The following is a 15020-nucleotide window of genomic DNA, read 5'->3' as shown; positions in this document are numbered from 1 at the left end:
CTGGATGGGATCCTAGGAGTCATCTAATCCTTCCCTACCAGTGCCCGAGTCCCTTCTGTGACATACTAGCCAGTTGGTCACCAGCATCTGCTTGGACTCTGTCCAGAGATGGGGAACTCAATCTTCCCAGCAGTGCATTCCATTTTTAGAAAGCTTTAATTGTTAGAAAAGCCCTCTACTTTCTAAGAAAATACAAAGCCTGCAGGCTTTTTTGTTGTTGTTGTTGTTGTTGTTGTTGTCGTCGTGGTCATCGTGTTGTAGTCGTCGTCGTTGTAAAATGTTGAGGACTTAGTGTAAAAGAAGACCTAACATTTAAGTTTTCCTTCACTGGCTGAGAAATAGGGGGCAGCCTTTGAGTCAGGTCCTCTGCCCAAGGCAAGCAGCCTTTAGATGGTGCTTGAGTCACATTTGTGAAATCTCACAGTGGGATTCAACTGCACTAGATCCTAAGCGGCAAATGAGCCCCTGGGGGAGCAGGGAGGGAGCCTTGCCATTGTAGCCACCTCAGCCAATTGTGCAAAAAACTCTTTGTGTGGGCTTTCATGCTTTTAGAAAACAGTGATTGTTTTTTTTCTTGGTCTTACCCTTTGTGAATGTTGCTTGTGATTGCAGTGCAAAATGTCAACTGCGAGATTTATGGAGACAAATAGTTTCCCTCTTCAATAGACTTGGAGAAACTGTTTTAAGGGGGGTAATTCAGTGCAGACTTTCCCAGATAACCTTGATCTAGGCACTTCAGAATTGCAGCATGGGGATTTTCCAGCCTAGTCTCAGTGCTCCTTTGGTTGTCCTTTGCTTGGTTTATAAGATTTGCTGGGCCATTTGGAGCTTAATTTTGTTGGTGTTAATTTCCCCCCTTTCCATTTAAGCTGGGGTTTTGCTTTGCAAACTGGTGGTTTTTAGTGCTTCTCGGGGGCTTTAAGGCACATTTATATCTGTCGCTGGAGCCAAAAGGGTGTCTAAAGAACTGCTTTATTAAGTACCAATTGTACGGCTCCTTCTTGCTTATTTGCAGAGGTTAACACTGATTCAGTAGAGCTTCTGAGCTCCTCTGTAAGAGGAGGAGTTGGGGTGGGTGGTGCGGCCAGGTGACATCACTCACTGGTGCTTCTGAGTCCCTCAGGTGGGCTTTTGTTACCACTTTTCCTAAGCCCACTGCTTTGGCACTGCTCTAAGGTAGCACATCTTCAGTTCCTGGCCGATGGGCGTCGAATAGCCCCCTGGCCTTTTCCAACAGGCCAAGGAGAGGCATCTGGGGACTCGAAGCACATTTGAATATGATGTTAATTACTTAGAGCCCTTGGAAAGCTCCTAATTTATATGTATACCTTATATATTAATTTGTTTTATGAATTGATTTGTGATTTGTTAAAACGAAGAGCAGGTAGGGTCACTTAATTTTCCTAGATACCTTTTCAACTAGTTTTTGGGGGAACTCCATGCCCAGAACTAGGGGAGAAGAAAGGAGAAGAAGATGTAGCCTGTGCTTGCTGAGAGTATTGGAGCCTTAGTGACATATATGTTTCCTTGGAGACAAGCTGTATTTTCACTTAGACCACAATGAGATCCTTGTGTGTGGGAAGAAAATGGTTTCATTATCTGGCAGCTTTCTGGGAAGATAGAAAGGGAAAAAAAAAAAATTGCTTGATCACCCATTGCTTTTGAGTATGTCAGTCTGAGTCAGAGGGAAGAAGAATCCTGATGGAAGTGGTTTAGAGCCATTTTTTCATATTCCCCACGGGGATGATCTACCTGAGCAGTGCTTTCTGACACTGTAAATTCTGGAAGCAGGTTACACTGGGAATTGGGAAAGTTACAGTAAGCTTCTTAATTTTGTTAATCAGGCTTGTACCTTTCTCCCCTCCCTAAAATAATTAAGTAGAGAAAAGATTGGCATCCAGCAGGAAACCATGTTTCTTTGTTTTTGCCCCCTTCAAATAAAAGCTTTCTTAGAACCTGATCCTCCCTCTCTAAATGATGTATGATTTCAGTTAGCCGCAAATCCGTTTATTTTCTCCCAGACAAGGACCATTTAGGTTTAAAAAGTTTTACTAATTAAAAAAAAAAATGCAATACCTATGGATTATTATTATTATTATTATTATTTATTTATTTATTTTTTGCAAATCATACACAGGCATGTTTAAAATGAAAATCATTTATAATTCTGTTTTCCAGATGCCACTATTGGCATTTAGATATCTTTCCACTTGTTCAGTTATATATTCATTCATTTAGTGAATATTTATTGGGTACCTACTAAATGCTGGAAATTATTTTAAGTACTAGGGATATAGCATTTAAAACAAGCAGAAAAGATAGTCCCTGCTCTTTTGTTTACTAAGATGCACATTTAAACCTATACATTTCCCTTTACTGCTTTAGCTAGATCCCACAAATTCTGATTTTTCTTTGTCATTAGTTGAGAATATTTTCTAATTTCTCTTGTGCCTTTTTCCCTTTGATCCATATATTACTTAGAAATGTGCTGTTTAACTTGCAATTATTTAGGATTTTCCTGGACACCTTCATTTTATTGATTCAAAACTCAATTCTCTGTGGTTAACGGGAAGATAGCCTGTGTCATTTCAGTCTTTTAAAATTAATGTGACATGTTTTGTATCCTAACACATGGTCTATCCTGGTAAATGTACCTGAAAACGAGTCTCTCAACCTTGGAACTATTACTATTTAAAGTCAGATAACTCTTTGGGTGCTACCCTGTGTATCATGGGATGTTTAACAGCATCCCTGGCTTCTACCTGCCAGGTGCCAGTAGCATTCCCCAAGATGTGACAGTGGAAATGTGTCCAGATGTTGCCAAGTGTTCCTGGGAAGGAAAAGTTTTCCCTTGCTGAGAACTACTGGGTTGAACAGGATATAGATATTGCAGTTATTGGATACACTATTCACATAACAGAGTTCTTCACATTTTCTATGATTTTTCTTGATTTTCCCGCCTAACCTTTCTATCAGCTGCTGAGAAAAGGGGTTTAAAATATCTATGATTATGGGGTTATTTTATTTCTTCCTCTAATTCTGTCAGCTTTTGCTTCATAAGTCTTTTACTTTTTAAAAAACTTTATTGAGGTATAACATGTGCCATAAAGTTCATCCATTCAGTAATTTTTAAAGTAATTTGGTGAGTTGGGGTACCTGGGTGGCTCATTTGGTTGAGCATCCGACTTTGGCTCAGGTCATGATCTCACGGTCTGTGAGTTCAAGAGCCTCGTCAGGCTCTGTGCTGACAGCTCGGAGCCTGGAGCCTGTTTCAGATTCTGTGTCTCCCTCTCTCTCTGCCCCTCCCCCACTCATGCTCTGTCTCTGTCAAAAATATATAAACATTAAAAAAAAAATTTTTTTTTAAGTAATTTGGTGAGTTGTGCAGCTATCATCATAATCTGGTTTTAAAGCATTTCTGTCACACTAGTAAGATCCCTTGTGTACCCAGCAGTTAATCTCTGTTGCAAGCCCCAGGCCACCACTAATGTTTAATGTAATTATTGGTGTGGTTGGGTTTGGGGCTCCCATTTTATTATTTGTTTTCCATTTATCTCCCCTCAGTTTTTTATTCTTCTGTTCCTCCTCTGCTTTTTTTTTTTTTTTTAATTTTTTTTTTTTTTTTTTTAACATTTACTTATTTTTGAGACAGAGAGAGACACAGCATGAACGGGGGAAGGGCAGAGAGAGAGGGAGACACAGAATCGGAATCAGGCTCCAGGCTCTGAATCATCAGCCCAGAGCCCGACGTGGGGCTCGAACTCACGGACCGCGAGATCGTGACCTGAGCTGAAGTCGGACGCTTAACCGACTGAGCCACCCAGGCGCCCCCCTCCTCTGCTTTTAAAAAAAAAAGTATTTTAATACATGCATATGTTGAGTATATGTACATATACTCATATGTTCATATACGCTTATATGAACAATTCCATTTTAATCTTCCTCTTAGTGTGCACTTGTGTGTGTATTGTGGTTTGGTTGTTTCTCTAGAGATTACAATATATAATCTTTACTTTTCACAGTCCACTTACGACTAATAATGTCACTGTGCACATAAAACATAGCTTGTTACTGTACAGGCATATGCCTTCTGCCTACCCCCACCATACCTTGTCCTTAATGCTGTAGTTGTTATATGTTTTACATTTATGCACATTATAAACCCCACAGGGCAATGTCAAAATTAGTATATATTTTTTTAATGTTTATTTTTGAGAGAGAGAGGGAGCGGACGAGGGACAGAGAGAGGGAGACAGAAAATCTGAAGCGGGCTCTGCGCTGAGAGCAGAGAGCCTGACGTGGGGCTTGAACTCATGAACTGCGAGGTCACGACCTGAGCTGAGGTTGGACGCTTAACTGAATGAGCCCCCCAGGCGCCCCCAAAATTATTGATGCTCTTCACTCTGTCTTGAGGCTCTGGATTTCCATCTGGTATCATCTCCCTTCGGCCTGAAGAACTTCCTTTAGCCTTTGTTGCAGTGCAGGTCTGTGAATAATGAATTCTCTTTGTTTTACCTTCATTCTTGAAGGATCTGTTTTTGGACTCTTAAGAGTTCTGCGTTGACAGTTTTTTCTTTTAGCACGTTAAAGATGTTGTTCCACTGTCTCTGGCCTCCGTAATATCTGATGAGAGAGCAGCTTCCAATTGAATCATTCTTTTGTAATGTGTCATCTTTCTCTAGATGTTTTTAAGATTTGCTTTTTACCTTTGGCTTGTAATGGTTTGACTGTGATGTGCCTTGGCTGGCCTTCTCTGTATTTATCCTACGTGGTCTTTGTTGAGCATCTTGAATCTATAAATGTATATCTTTTACCCAATCAGGAAATATTTAGCCATTATTTTTTAAATAGCTTTTCTGCCCTATTCTCTCTCCTTCTTTCTGGGACTCCAGTTATATGTATGATATTTTCTAACAGTTCTCTGAGTATCTGTTAATTTTTTATTCCAATCTTCTTTTTCTTTATTCTTCTCATTGGGTAATTTTCATTGATTTGTCTTCAAATCCACTTTTTCTTTCTTCTGTTATCTCCGGTTCGTTGTTAGGTCCATCTCACATATTAATTTTTCAGTTCCGGAATTTCCATTTGATTCCTTTTTTTTCTTATTTCTCTGCTGAGATGTCTTGGTTTTTTTCATTCATTGTGAGTATATTTTACTTTACTGAGGATAGTTAGAAGAGCTTCTTAAAAATTCTTATCTGCTAAAAAAAAATTCTTGTCTGCTAATTTTAACATCTGCGTCATCTAAGGATCGGTGTTAGTTGTCTTAAGAATGTCTCCCATTTTCCTGGTTCTTCACACACATTGTAAGTTTGAGTGATATCTAGGACACTAAGGATGTAAAATTTGAGAGTCCTTGGGTTCTATTATTTTTTCTTCAGTGATTATCGTGTTTCTTGAACTTCAGCAGGCAGTTTTTCTTGGTTGGACTCCAACTACCGATCTGTTTCTTACAGCCACTTGAATCTTGGGTCAGCCCTTTTGTCTGTAACCGAGTTGCTGAGAGTGTATCCTGTGCATAATGTGCTCAGGAGTCAGGCAGAGATGAGGACAGACAGAGTCGGCGATACCTTCCCAGACTCATTTCCTTCTTGCCAGTAGACATGGCTTCCCAGATTCAGTTTTCTGGTTCCAAAACCAAACAGACTGCATTTGTTTCCCAGATAAAGGCTGTGAAACCATAAGGTTATTGTATACAACTGTCTTCCTTCAGGTACAGACTTCCCTGTGTTTACTCTCTTAACACTTTCAGGTAGCTTCTTTTATTTATAGTTCTCTGAGCTTTATATAGTTTTCTGGAGGAGTGTTGAAATCATAAGATTTTAGTCATTACTAGAGCCTGTCTTGAACTTTCATTTTAGTGAGGGAGAGTCAGACAATAAAAAAAAATACAAATAAAACATTTATAATGTGAAGCAGTTGTATCAGTTATCTATTGCTTTGTTACAAACCACCCCAAAACTGAGACTTGAATCAACTCTTATTCATTGTAATTCATTCAACTGTGGGTTGGCTGAAGGTCACCTGATCTAGGCTGGACCTGGCTGAACTCGGGTGTTTCTGTTTCAGCTGACTCACTTGTATGTCTACAGGCTAGCTACACGTTTTGTTCTAGCCTGGTCTTGTCTGGGGCACCTTAGTGAGAACGGCTCTCTTCCATGGGTCAGTCTCTCATCTTCTTCCTGGGGATGGTGGGCTACCCTGGGCTTATCTTTCTTATGGCGCTGACAGAAATGAAGTGAGCGATTTCCTAAGTCCTTGTTCAAGCTTCTGCTCATAACGTGTCCTCTAATATCCCACTGGCCAAAGCATTCAGATGGCTGAACTCAGAATCAAGGATAGGGAAGCTTGTCTCTTGATGGGAGGATCTGTAAAGTCATATGGCGAAGAAGCCAGTATAGGCAGTGGTGAAGATCTGGGGCTTTTTATGCATCCTACCATAGCAGTAACAAGTGCCATTAAAAAAAAAAGGGGGGGGGCAGAATGACGTAGTGTGTGTATATGTAGGAGGGCATGTATATGTGTGTAGATGTATATGTGCCTTTTTTATACAAAATTGGAATTAGCCTATAGATGGTAGTATAGCCTACTTATTCATTTAATGTGGTATGCACCATGCAGTAAACCTTTCCCAGCTCTTAGACCATGTTAGGCCATTTATAGTTTTTATACCCCTCTCCGACTTAGTGACTGTTTCCTTTTTTTTTTTTTTTTTTTTTTTTTTTGTAAGTTTATTTATTTATTTTGAGAGAGAAGGAGCACAAGCACGGGAGGGGCAGAGATAGAGAGGGAGACAGACTCCCAAACAGGTTCCGTGCTGTCAGCGTAGAGCCTGACGTGGGGCTTGAACTCCTGAACCGTGAGATCATGACCTGAGCCAAAATCAAGAGTTGGACACTTAACCAACTAAGCCACTTAGGTGCCCCGACTTTTACTTTTGAAAGCACTTTATGTGTGTTGTTTTATCCTTTCAACAGCCCTATGAGATTGATATTCTTACTGTCCCCACTTTACAGATGAGGAAACTGAGCTACACCGAGGCTAAGTGGCCTTAAGTCATCCACTGCATGGTGGCAGAGACAGGATATGGAACTGGAAAGTTCCATATCCTGCCTCAATACCCTTCCTTGTGTATACTAATGGAAATATAAAAGATTGTGCCCACACTCTGAATATTTCTGTAGAGAATGGCCTAGCGGTAGAGTGTTGGGTCATAGGGTAAATGCCACACTTAAAGGAGTGTTTTCTCATTTGGTTGCCAATTGGCGGAACACTTCAAGGTTGTTGCTGAGCTAGTTTGCTCCTCCCACTGCCAGAGAGTAAAACGCCAGGCTGCCAGTGAACTTCTGGCAAGTGCAAGCACTTACTCGGTGAGCTTGGATAGGTACGAGAGCCAAGATCGGTGTGGTGTGAACCGTAGGGGCTGACAAACAGCTGGGCCAGGGAGCCAGCCCCCGAGAGCAGGCCGCAGCACGGGGCCCGTGTGAGCCAGGGCCCCCGGCCAGCTCCGGGCCCAGCTGTTACCACAGACAGCACAGGGCTCTGCAAATGATGGCCACTTCCCAAGCTGAGAGACAGGTGCACGTGCCGTTAGTGTGACTGTCCAGCCCGGCTCACACTAGGCTCCCTGGCCCCAAACACAGTTTGGATGACGAGGCGCAGGAGCGAGTGATTTCAAGGGATTGGCAGTTAAGCGCAGACAGCGTCATGAAGAGGTGACCCTCTGAGCCGGGGGTTTTCAAAGTCTCTTGTCCTTTCTCCATTTCCGTTTTTATCATTGTGCCAGTCTTGGCCATGCGGGTGTTTATTTGATAACTTCCTACTTTGAAATGATGGGGAAAATGAATAGAGAGGAAGAGACATCTGGTTGAGTGTTCCCTGCTAAAAGTTCTAGATCAAAGCTGGAATGGGACCGTGGGTAAATTGAGAATTTGCGATTTTCTCTAGGTCGTCTTCAGCGTAGCTGGTTGCCAGCGACTGTACAAAACCGTACGTGGCTGTTTCTGCAGTCGTGGGGTTTGGTTGCCTAGGAGCATTCAAAATTTTATCTATGTCTATTATGTATTTTGTACCTAATACTTTTTTTTTTTTCTTATTTTGCTTCAGGTTAGTAGCAAAGATGAAGATTTTCTTGACCTCTCTGTCGATGTGGAGCAGAATACATCTATTACCCACTGTCTGAGGTAACCTCATGAATTCTGACTGTGATCTGAGATTTGGATCAGACCGGTAAATAAGTGGGGGGGAGGGGGGGAGCGGGGAATCCTGTATTTCCTCAGGAGGTAATCTTCCTTTCTGTTAAACCCATATAATCCTATTATTTTCTGTTTCTTCTTTCCCAAGAGAGATTAAAAATAAATATATGTGGTCTAGAGAAGGATCCTGCTGAGAAGAAAGAGGATCAAGTGGAAGTCATTAGTCATTAAGTTTAAAAATAAGTTTTAGTCTTTAACACAGATGTGGGCTTTCGGCTTTCATCAGTTTCTCTCTCTCTCCTCTTTGTCTCCTTGACACAATCACACAATCAATGCTGCACATACCTACCGTTACCCTTTTTTTTGTTTTTGTTTTTGTAAGCTAATATTAAAAATTATGTACTTTTGAGCAGAGACCCGGTGAGGGGAACTGCCTCTCCTCCACCTTTCGGCATTCTGTGGAGATCTTTAATAGAAGGAATTCTTCCTTGTTAGGGTTGAGAGAAGGTACGAGCCTGGAATGCAGGAACAGCTCATGTCCAGGGTTCCATGCGTGTCGTGTATTGACTCGAACATTGGAAATGTGCCCAGAGTTGACACGGAGACACGATTCCCTTTTCCCTACTCCATCCCTTCTTTCCTGTCCTGTTTTCAGTAGGTTGGGAGGGCTTAGCAGCAGCCCAGCCCTGCTATAGCCACTAGGCATGGAGGAGTGAGTGGCAGACACATTCCGGGCCCTCACAGCACTTACATCCTGGGGGGGATCCACAGGCAACGATTGGTGCCTCGAAGAAATTTAACAGGTCCACAGAGTGCGTGGTCATGGGGGTGCCAGTGTAGATAGACCTCGTGGTCAGGGCAGGCTTCCCCGTTGCTTAGGAGCCCAGAGCTCTGAGACATTTTATAGTGTCTAACAAGGCACTGTTGATTTTTACCAATGGTGATTGGGTGACAGAGATGTTAGTCCAGGTTACTTGGGACGTTTTAGAAGGATAGGTTAAGGGGACTCGCTGTGGTGGTTGGCTGTTAGAAAGTCATCTTGCAGGGCAAAGGCACCAACGTCAACATGGGAGAGTTTCTTGCTTCATCTGGGTTTCATGTTTTGTGTGAGCGGGTGGGGAGCTGATTGCTTTCTGATTACCCAGGGCCCCAGGTTCCCCTCCGCTCCCTCATGAGTGACCAGTTACCCAGCCCTTCCTGTTGGTGTGGCCCACCGGCCCTTGTTCCAAGTGCCTCAGGCCCAGATGTCTAGGACAAGTGTGTTAACTCTTTATCTGCAAAGTGTTTTGTAGGCTAGGGTGGCCTCTTTCTTCTGAATGGTTCTGTTTATAGCATGGGTTCCTAATATTCCTGTGACAAGGAGCCATCTTTTATTTCCCCAAGGTCTTATGATCACAGGGAGTGGGGAAAGTTATGATTTTGCCAACGTCAGTTGCAGACGAAGGACTGGGAGGAAAGGTATCACTTGCCCATCCCGCTCCTTTTTATTTTATTTTTTTACGTTTACTTAATTTTGAGAGGGAGAGAGAGCACAAGCAGGGAAGGTGCAGAGAGAGAGGGAAACACAGAAACCGAAGCAGGTTCCAGCCTCTGGGCTGTCACCACAGAACCAGGGCTGTCAAACCTACAAACCCTGAGATCATGACTTGAGCCCAAGTCAGACGCTTAACCACCTGAGCCACCCAGGTGCCCCTCATTCCCCGCCTCTTTTTTTTTTTTTTTTTTTTTTTTTTTTTGTAAACAAGTGGGCATTAGGGAGCATTTGGAGTTAGATTGACTGCTTCCCCTTCCTTCTTAGAAATTCCTGGGCTGCTCAAAAGGGCAGATGGCAGTGGCTGTAGCTTTGAGATCTCAGTCAACCAGCTAGAGGAGGGCTAACTTGTTAGTTACAATTTTAATCTTTGGGGAACCTTGTTATAAAGAAATGTAACCCAGATTTACGTTTCTATTATTATCATTATTATTTTGAGAAATGTGTATGTTAGTCATGCATACCTGATGTAGAGGTGTTTGGAGATGTTAAAGCTGGGATGGATGAGCATGAAATAGCTTCAGAATGCCTTTTTAAACATTAGATTCCCATCCGATTGGGCTTTCCGGGCTGACATTCCCGAATTGCCTGCCCTGCCGCCATTTTACATCATCCCTAAAGTAGACCTTGACTGACTTCCCCACGACTGACTTCCCCACACCTGCCCTCACGCAGGCAGGCCTGACATCACCCCCACAACAGGAAGACAGGCCCTGCCAGGCCCACCCACCCCCACCCTCACCCTCCCAGAGAGTATTGTGCTGGGACTGGCGGCTTTCTCATCTGCCCCAGAGGAGTGAAGGGGGGAGCCAAGGCCCCAGGGGAATAAATGACATCAGCTGATTGTTAGCATTTTCTGTCTGAGACAAGGGAGAAGGAATGATTACAGATCTTGATCTTTTGGGCCTCATTCATGGTTTAATTTCGTTTGCATTCTTAAAGGTTTGTTTTTAAAATTAGAACTATGAATTTTCTTTTTATGTTTGCACCTCTTCTGATATTTTATCTTTCCTTCATTTTGATGGCCAAAAAAAAGTTAAAAATCAAGCTAAAATTGTAGGACTCTTTTTTAATGTTTGTTTATTTTTGAGAGAGAAAGAGCGTGAGTGGGGGAGGGGCAGAGAGCAAAGGGGACTGAGGATCTGAAGTGGGCTCTGTGCTGACAGCTAGGAGCTCCACTTGGGGGAGGGGGGGCTTGAACCCAGAAGCTGTGAGATCATGACCTGATCCGAAGTAAGACCCCTAAAATTGTAGGATTTGAATGCAGGGCCTTTGCCACCTCCTTTAACGGGACTTTAGATGACCGATTATGGTGTGTTTTCACTGCTTTTGTTGCAGAGAAATGATGAAATAGTGGTTCTATTCAGGGTACAGGCCTACAGAAGCCATTAAATCCATCCTGTAACTGACCTATATTCCAAATATTTCATGTCAGTGCCTTGTCTTAGGCCCGGGGAGCCATCGGTATCAGAAGTGAATACCAAGATAGTTTTTTCTTCTTTTGAAAAGTTCAGGGATGGCCTCAGGCAAAAACTTCAAATACGTGAAGTTTATCTTAATTACCCTTCTATGGCCTTTTGGGTAGTTTTTGTCTTTCACTTCAGTGCCTTAGTCTCCCCTGTGGCTCCTTTACGGAAACCTTCTCTTGAAGCGGTCCACTCTCTGAAGCACCTTTTTTCCCTTCCCCTGTCCTCCTCTCATATTAAATGTCCGTTCTTCCAGCGCTGCCGAGGTCAGCTGGGAGGAAAGTAGCTTTTCATTCTCCCGTAGCTGTTTTAAAAATGTATCCTCTCTAAAACGAATTATTTTTCTACTTCTTTTGGAAAATTTCTTTTAAGTACTAAGTTCATATATCTCCTGTCCCCACCACACATCCATTGCTGCATGCTTGTTTATTGGTTTCTCTGTTTTGTTTCTCTGACCTGTGTTGGGTTATTACTGATATAAAGTATTTTCTAATAGTTGACATCTAAGTGTTTCTTGTGGATTTCTTTTTCAGTCTTCTTTAATACTCTGCTCATTGGTTCTCAAACTTTGGTGTGTATGAAAATCACCTTGGGGAAGTTTATAAAAATGGGGGCCTAGCCAGTATTCAACTTCAGTGAACCCAGGCCTCTCTCTCCCTCTTTTTTTTTTTTTTTTTTTTTCCTTTTCAGAGCCAGGGCCCAACAATGATTTATTTGTTTTGGGCATCATATTCTTTTTTTTTTTAAGTTTTTAATTTTAATTCCAGTATAGTTCATATCTAGTATTATATTAGTTTCGGGTGTACAATATAGTGACTAAGCAATTACACAACACTCAGTGCTCATCACAACACTTGCACTCCTTAACCCCCATCACCTATTTCACCCAGCCCCCCACCAACCTCCCTTAGTAACCATCAGTTTGTTCTCTGTAGTTGTGTCTTTTTTTCCTTCCTTTGTTTTGTTTGAGTGAAATCATATGGTGTTTGTCTTTTTTGACTTATTTCGCTTAGCATAATACACTCTAGCTCCATCCATGTTGTTGCAAATGGCAAGATTTCACTCTTTTTTATGGCTGAATACTATTTATGGCAGAAATACACACACACACACACACACACACACACACACACACACCACATCTTCTTTATCCTTCATCAATCGTTGGACACTTAGGCTGCTCCCATAATTTGGCCCTGGCCATATTCACCTTCAGTGAGCCTTGGCCACTATTTTTAATTAATTTTCTTGGTGATCCTAATACCACCAAAGTTTGAGATCCGCTGCTCTAAATCTTTGCTACTCAAACAGTGGTCTGTGGGCTAGCGCCATTGACATCACCTGGGATCTCATTAGAACAGCATCTCAGGTCTCCCCCAAGAATGAATGAATGAACCAGAATCTTCATTTTAACAGGATCTCCATGTGATTCAAGTGCATGTTAAGGTATACAAAGCACAGACCACAGTGGCTCTCAGACTTCGAAGCATATTCTTAAAGGGAAACTTTAAGAACAATAATGCCTGGATTCTACCTGGAGAGATTCTGGTGTAATCAAGTGGGGGCCAGGGGGAGGAATTAGGCATTGAGTGTGTTTCGAAAGCTCCCCGGGTAACTCTAATGGGCAGCCCGGAGACCCGCTGATGTTGCCGATGTCAACCCCAGAACAAAGTTTCCCAGCTGGTGTGCACCAGGAAATAGGTTATAGGTGTGGATTGATCCCCTTGGCTCCTGGGAGGTCAGGCACAGCCTGGAGCTGCTCTGGGCTAACTCTTCTACAGGGTAACCTTTTCTGTGGGGATCATGACAGGACACTTATCGGGAAGTGTTGTTTGAGAATTAAAAAAAAAAAAAAATCAATTTCTGAACTATTGCATTGAGTGGAAAAGTTAAGACTGTACTAAAAAATGTGTCAAACATGGACATAACCTTGGACACAACGGCTGTCTTTACAACAGTCTTTCCACCCGGAAACATAGTCTTTCTTCAGGTTTTCAAGTTTTCTTTCATACATTTTTCTAGAATTTCATAGTTTTCTTTATAAAGACTTCTATTTCTTACTGGATTCATTTCCAAAGTGTATTTCTGAATGATGTTTTATTGCTATTGTAACTCTTTGTAAAGAAATACAGAGTTTTGTGCTTTCCCCTAACCTTACCTCTGTGCTTTGGTCATTTATCCTGAGCATCAGAAAGGCCTCTCTACTGTCTCCCTCCTCTTTGACTTTCTCCTTGAAAGGTTTCCTCACCCCTTGTTGCCTGCTTTGATTCCAACAACTGTACAGCCTCTATCGACAGACCTGCTCTGCCTCCGAGTCTCCTGCTGGGGTCAGCCCTTTTCCCTGATGTAGCCTCATTTTCCACTTCTCAACTCACAGATGCCCCGGAAGCATTGCCCTGTGTCTCGTGGCAGTAAGCCCCCAGCCAGCCGGGGTGTGGCAGGATGGAGGTGAATTTTAAATCAGGTCTTTATATTAAGTACTAACTTTTGCTATATTTCCACTCGTGTGGGTCTGCAATCACTTCAGAAAACTTTCTTTGAAAAGTAAGAGTAGAAAGTATTTAATTCCTTATTCACTGCTGTGCTTGCCTTGGTTACTCTGGCTCTTGAGCTGGATAAAGAGCTGTATCTGTGGTAGAAATCCCATGGGTATGAACCTCCACCATCACCTACACATACTCTCCTCCCCCCCTCCCTTGTCTCCCCCGGCCCCATTCCACCCCAACCCTGTGCAGGCCAAGAAAGGATTTCACATCAGTTACTTCATTAAAGAGTTAGTCTGGGGGCGCCTGAGTGGCTCCTTTGGTTGAGCATCAGACTCTTGACCTCGGCTCAAGTCATGACCTCACGGTTTGTGAGTTTGAGCCCCACGCCGGGCTCTGCGCTGACAGTGCGGAGCCTGCTTGGGATTCTCTCTCCCTCTCTCTGCCCCTCCCCTCCTCATGCTCGCTCTCACACTCTCTCCAAATAAATACATAAACTTAAAAAAAAATAAAATAAAAAGGAGTTAGCCTGTGTTCATTCAGTTAAGTGTGAGTTTGTATTACGCACCGAGCAGCTGAGATCTGAGATTTGAGCATAATTGTCTTCTAAATCATTTTCTTGCCTCTCAACACCTCCTGTCCTTCCTCTGTAGTGCTGCCAGAAATGGTTACTCTAGAAAGCACTGTCTGGTTACATCTTTTCCTTGCTGAGCCCCATCAGTGGATTTCCAGAGTCACAGGGTCCACACCAGCTTCTAAGGCACACCCACACCTTGCTTCCGTCTCCCTATGCTGGAGCGTTCCCTCTGTCTGGAATGCTTGCCTCTTACCCACCTGCACACTTTCCTTCTTCGAGAGCCTGACTTCCACATCACCGCTTGGAAACAACTCACATTACCCCAAGTTCATTTCTCCCTCCTCTGTGCTTTCCCCTGGACTTTATACACGTGCTTCTGTCTTCACTCAGCCAACAAATATTATGGAATGCCGTGCTGCATTGGGCCTCTTCATGGTGCTGGGGCTGCGGCAGTGAGTGAGACAGAGTCATTGCCCACATAGAAGGCATGTAATCAAATAGGAGGATGGTTTCAGATAAGGGTAAGTGCTCAGAAGAAAACAAGACTGCAAACCAGATAGAGGCTGAGTGGGTTTGGAGAAGGTGGACAAAGAAGTCTCCCAGGAGGTGACATTTGTGCTGAGCTCTGAGCAATGGGCAGAGGCAGCCATGGAAGCATCTGGAAATGAGCTGTTAGTGCAGAGGAAGCAGCACCTGCAGAAGCCCTGAAGCAGAAAGGGTATGGCATTCTGGAGGGACAGGAGAAAGCTGCTGGTGTGGCCTAAGCCA

At 43.0% G+C, this 15020-nt stretch overlaps 1 protein-coding gene across 1 annotated transcript in view; it reads left to right on the top strand.

The window, feature by feature from the left end:
• The window catches only part of USP46 (ubiquitin specific peptidase 46), a 41633-nt gene that overhangs the window by 14661 nt on the left and 11952 nt on the right, over positions 1-15020 (top strand). The window contains exon 6 of the mRNA XM_049630012.1: positions 8107-8183. Coding sequence (XP_049485969.1) covers positions 8107-8183 — 77 coding nt within the window. The remainder of the gene's footprint in view (positions 1-8106; positions 8184-15020) is intronic.

Source organism: Panthera uncia, chromosome B1 (assembly GCF_023721935.1).
Source record: "Panthera uncia isolate 11264 chromosome B1, Puncia_PCG_1.0, whole genome shotgun sequence".
NCBI lineage: Eukaryota > Metazoa > Chordata > Mammalia > Carnivora > Felidae > Panthera > Panthera uncia.
The sequence above is the reverse complement of the archived record's forward strand: the minus strand, read 5'-3'. Positions and strand labels throughout refer to the sequence as shown.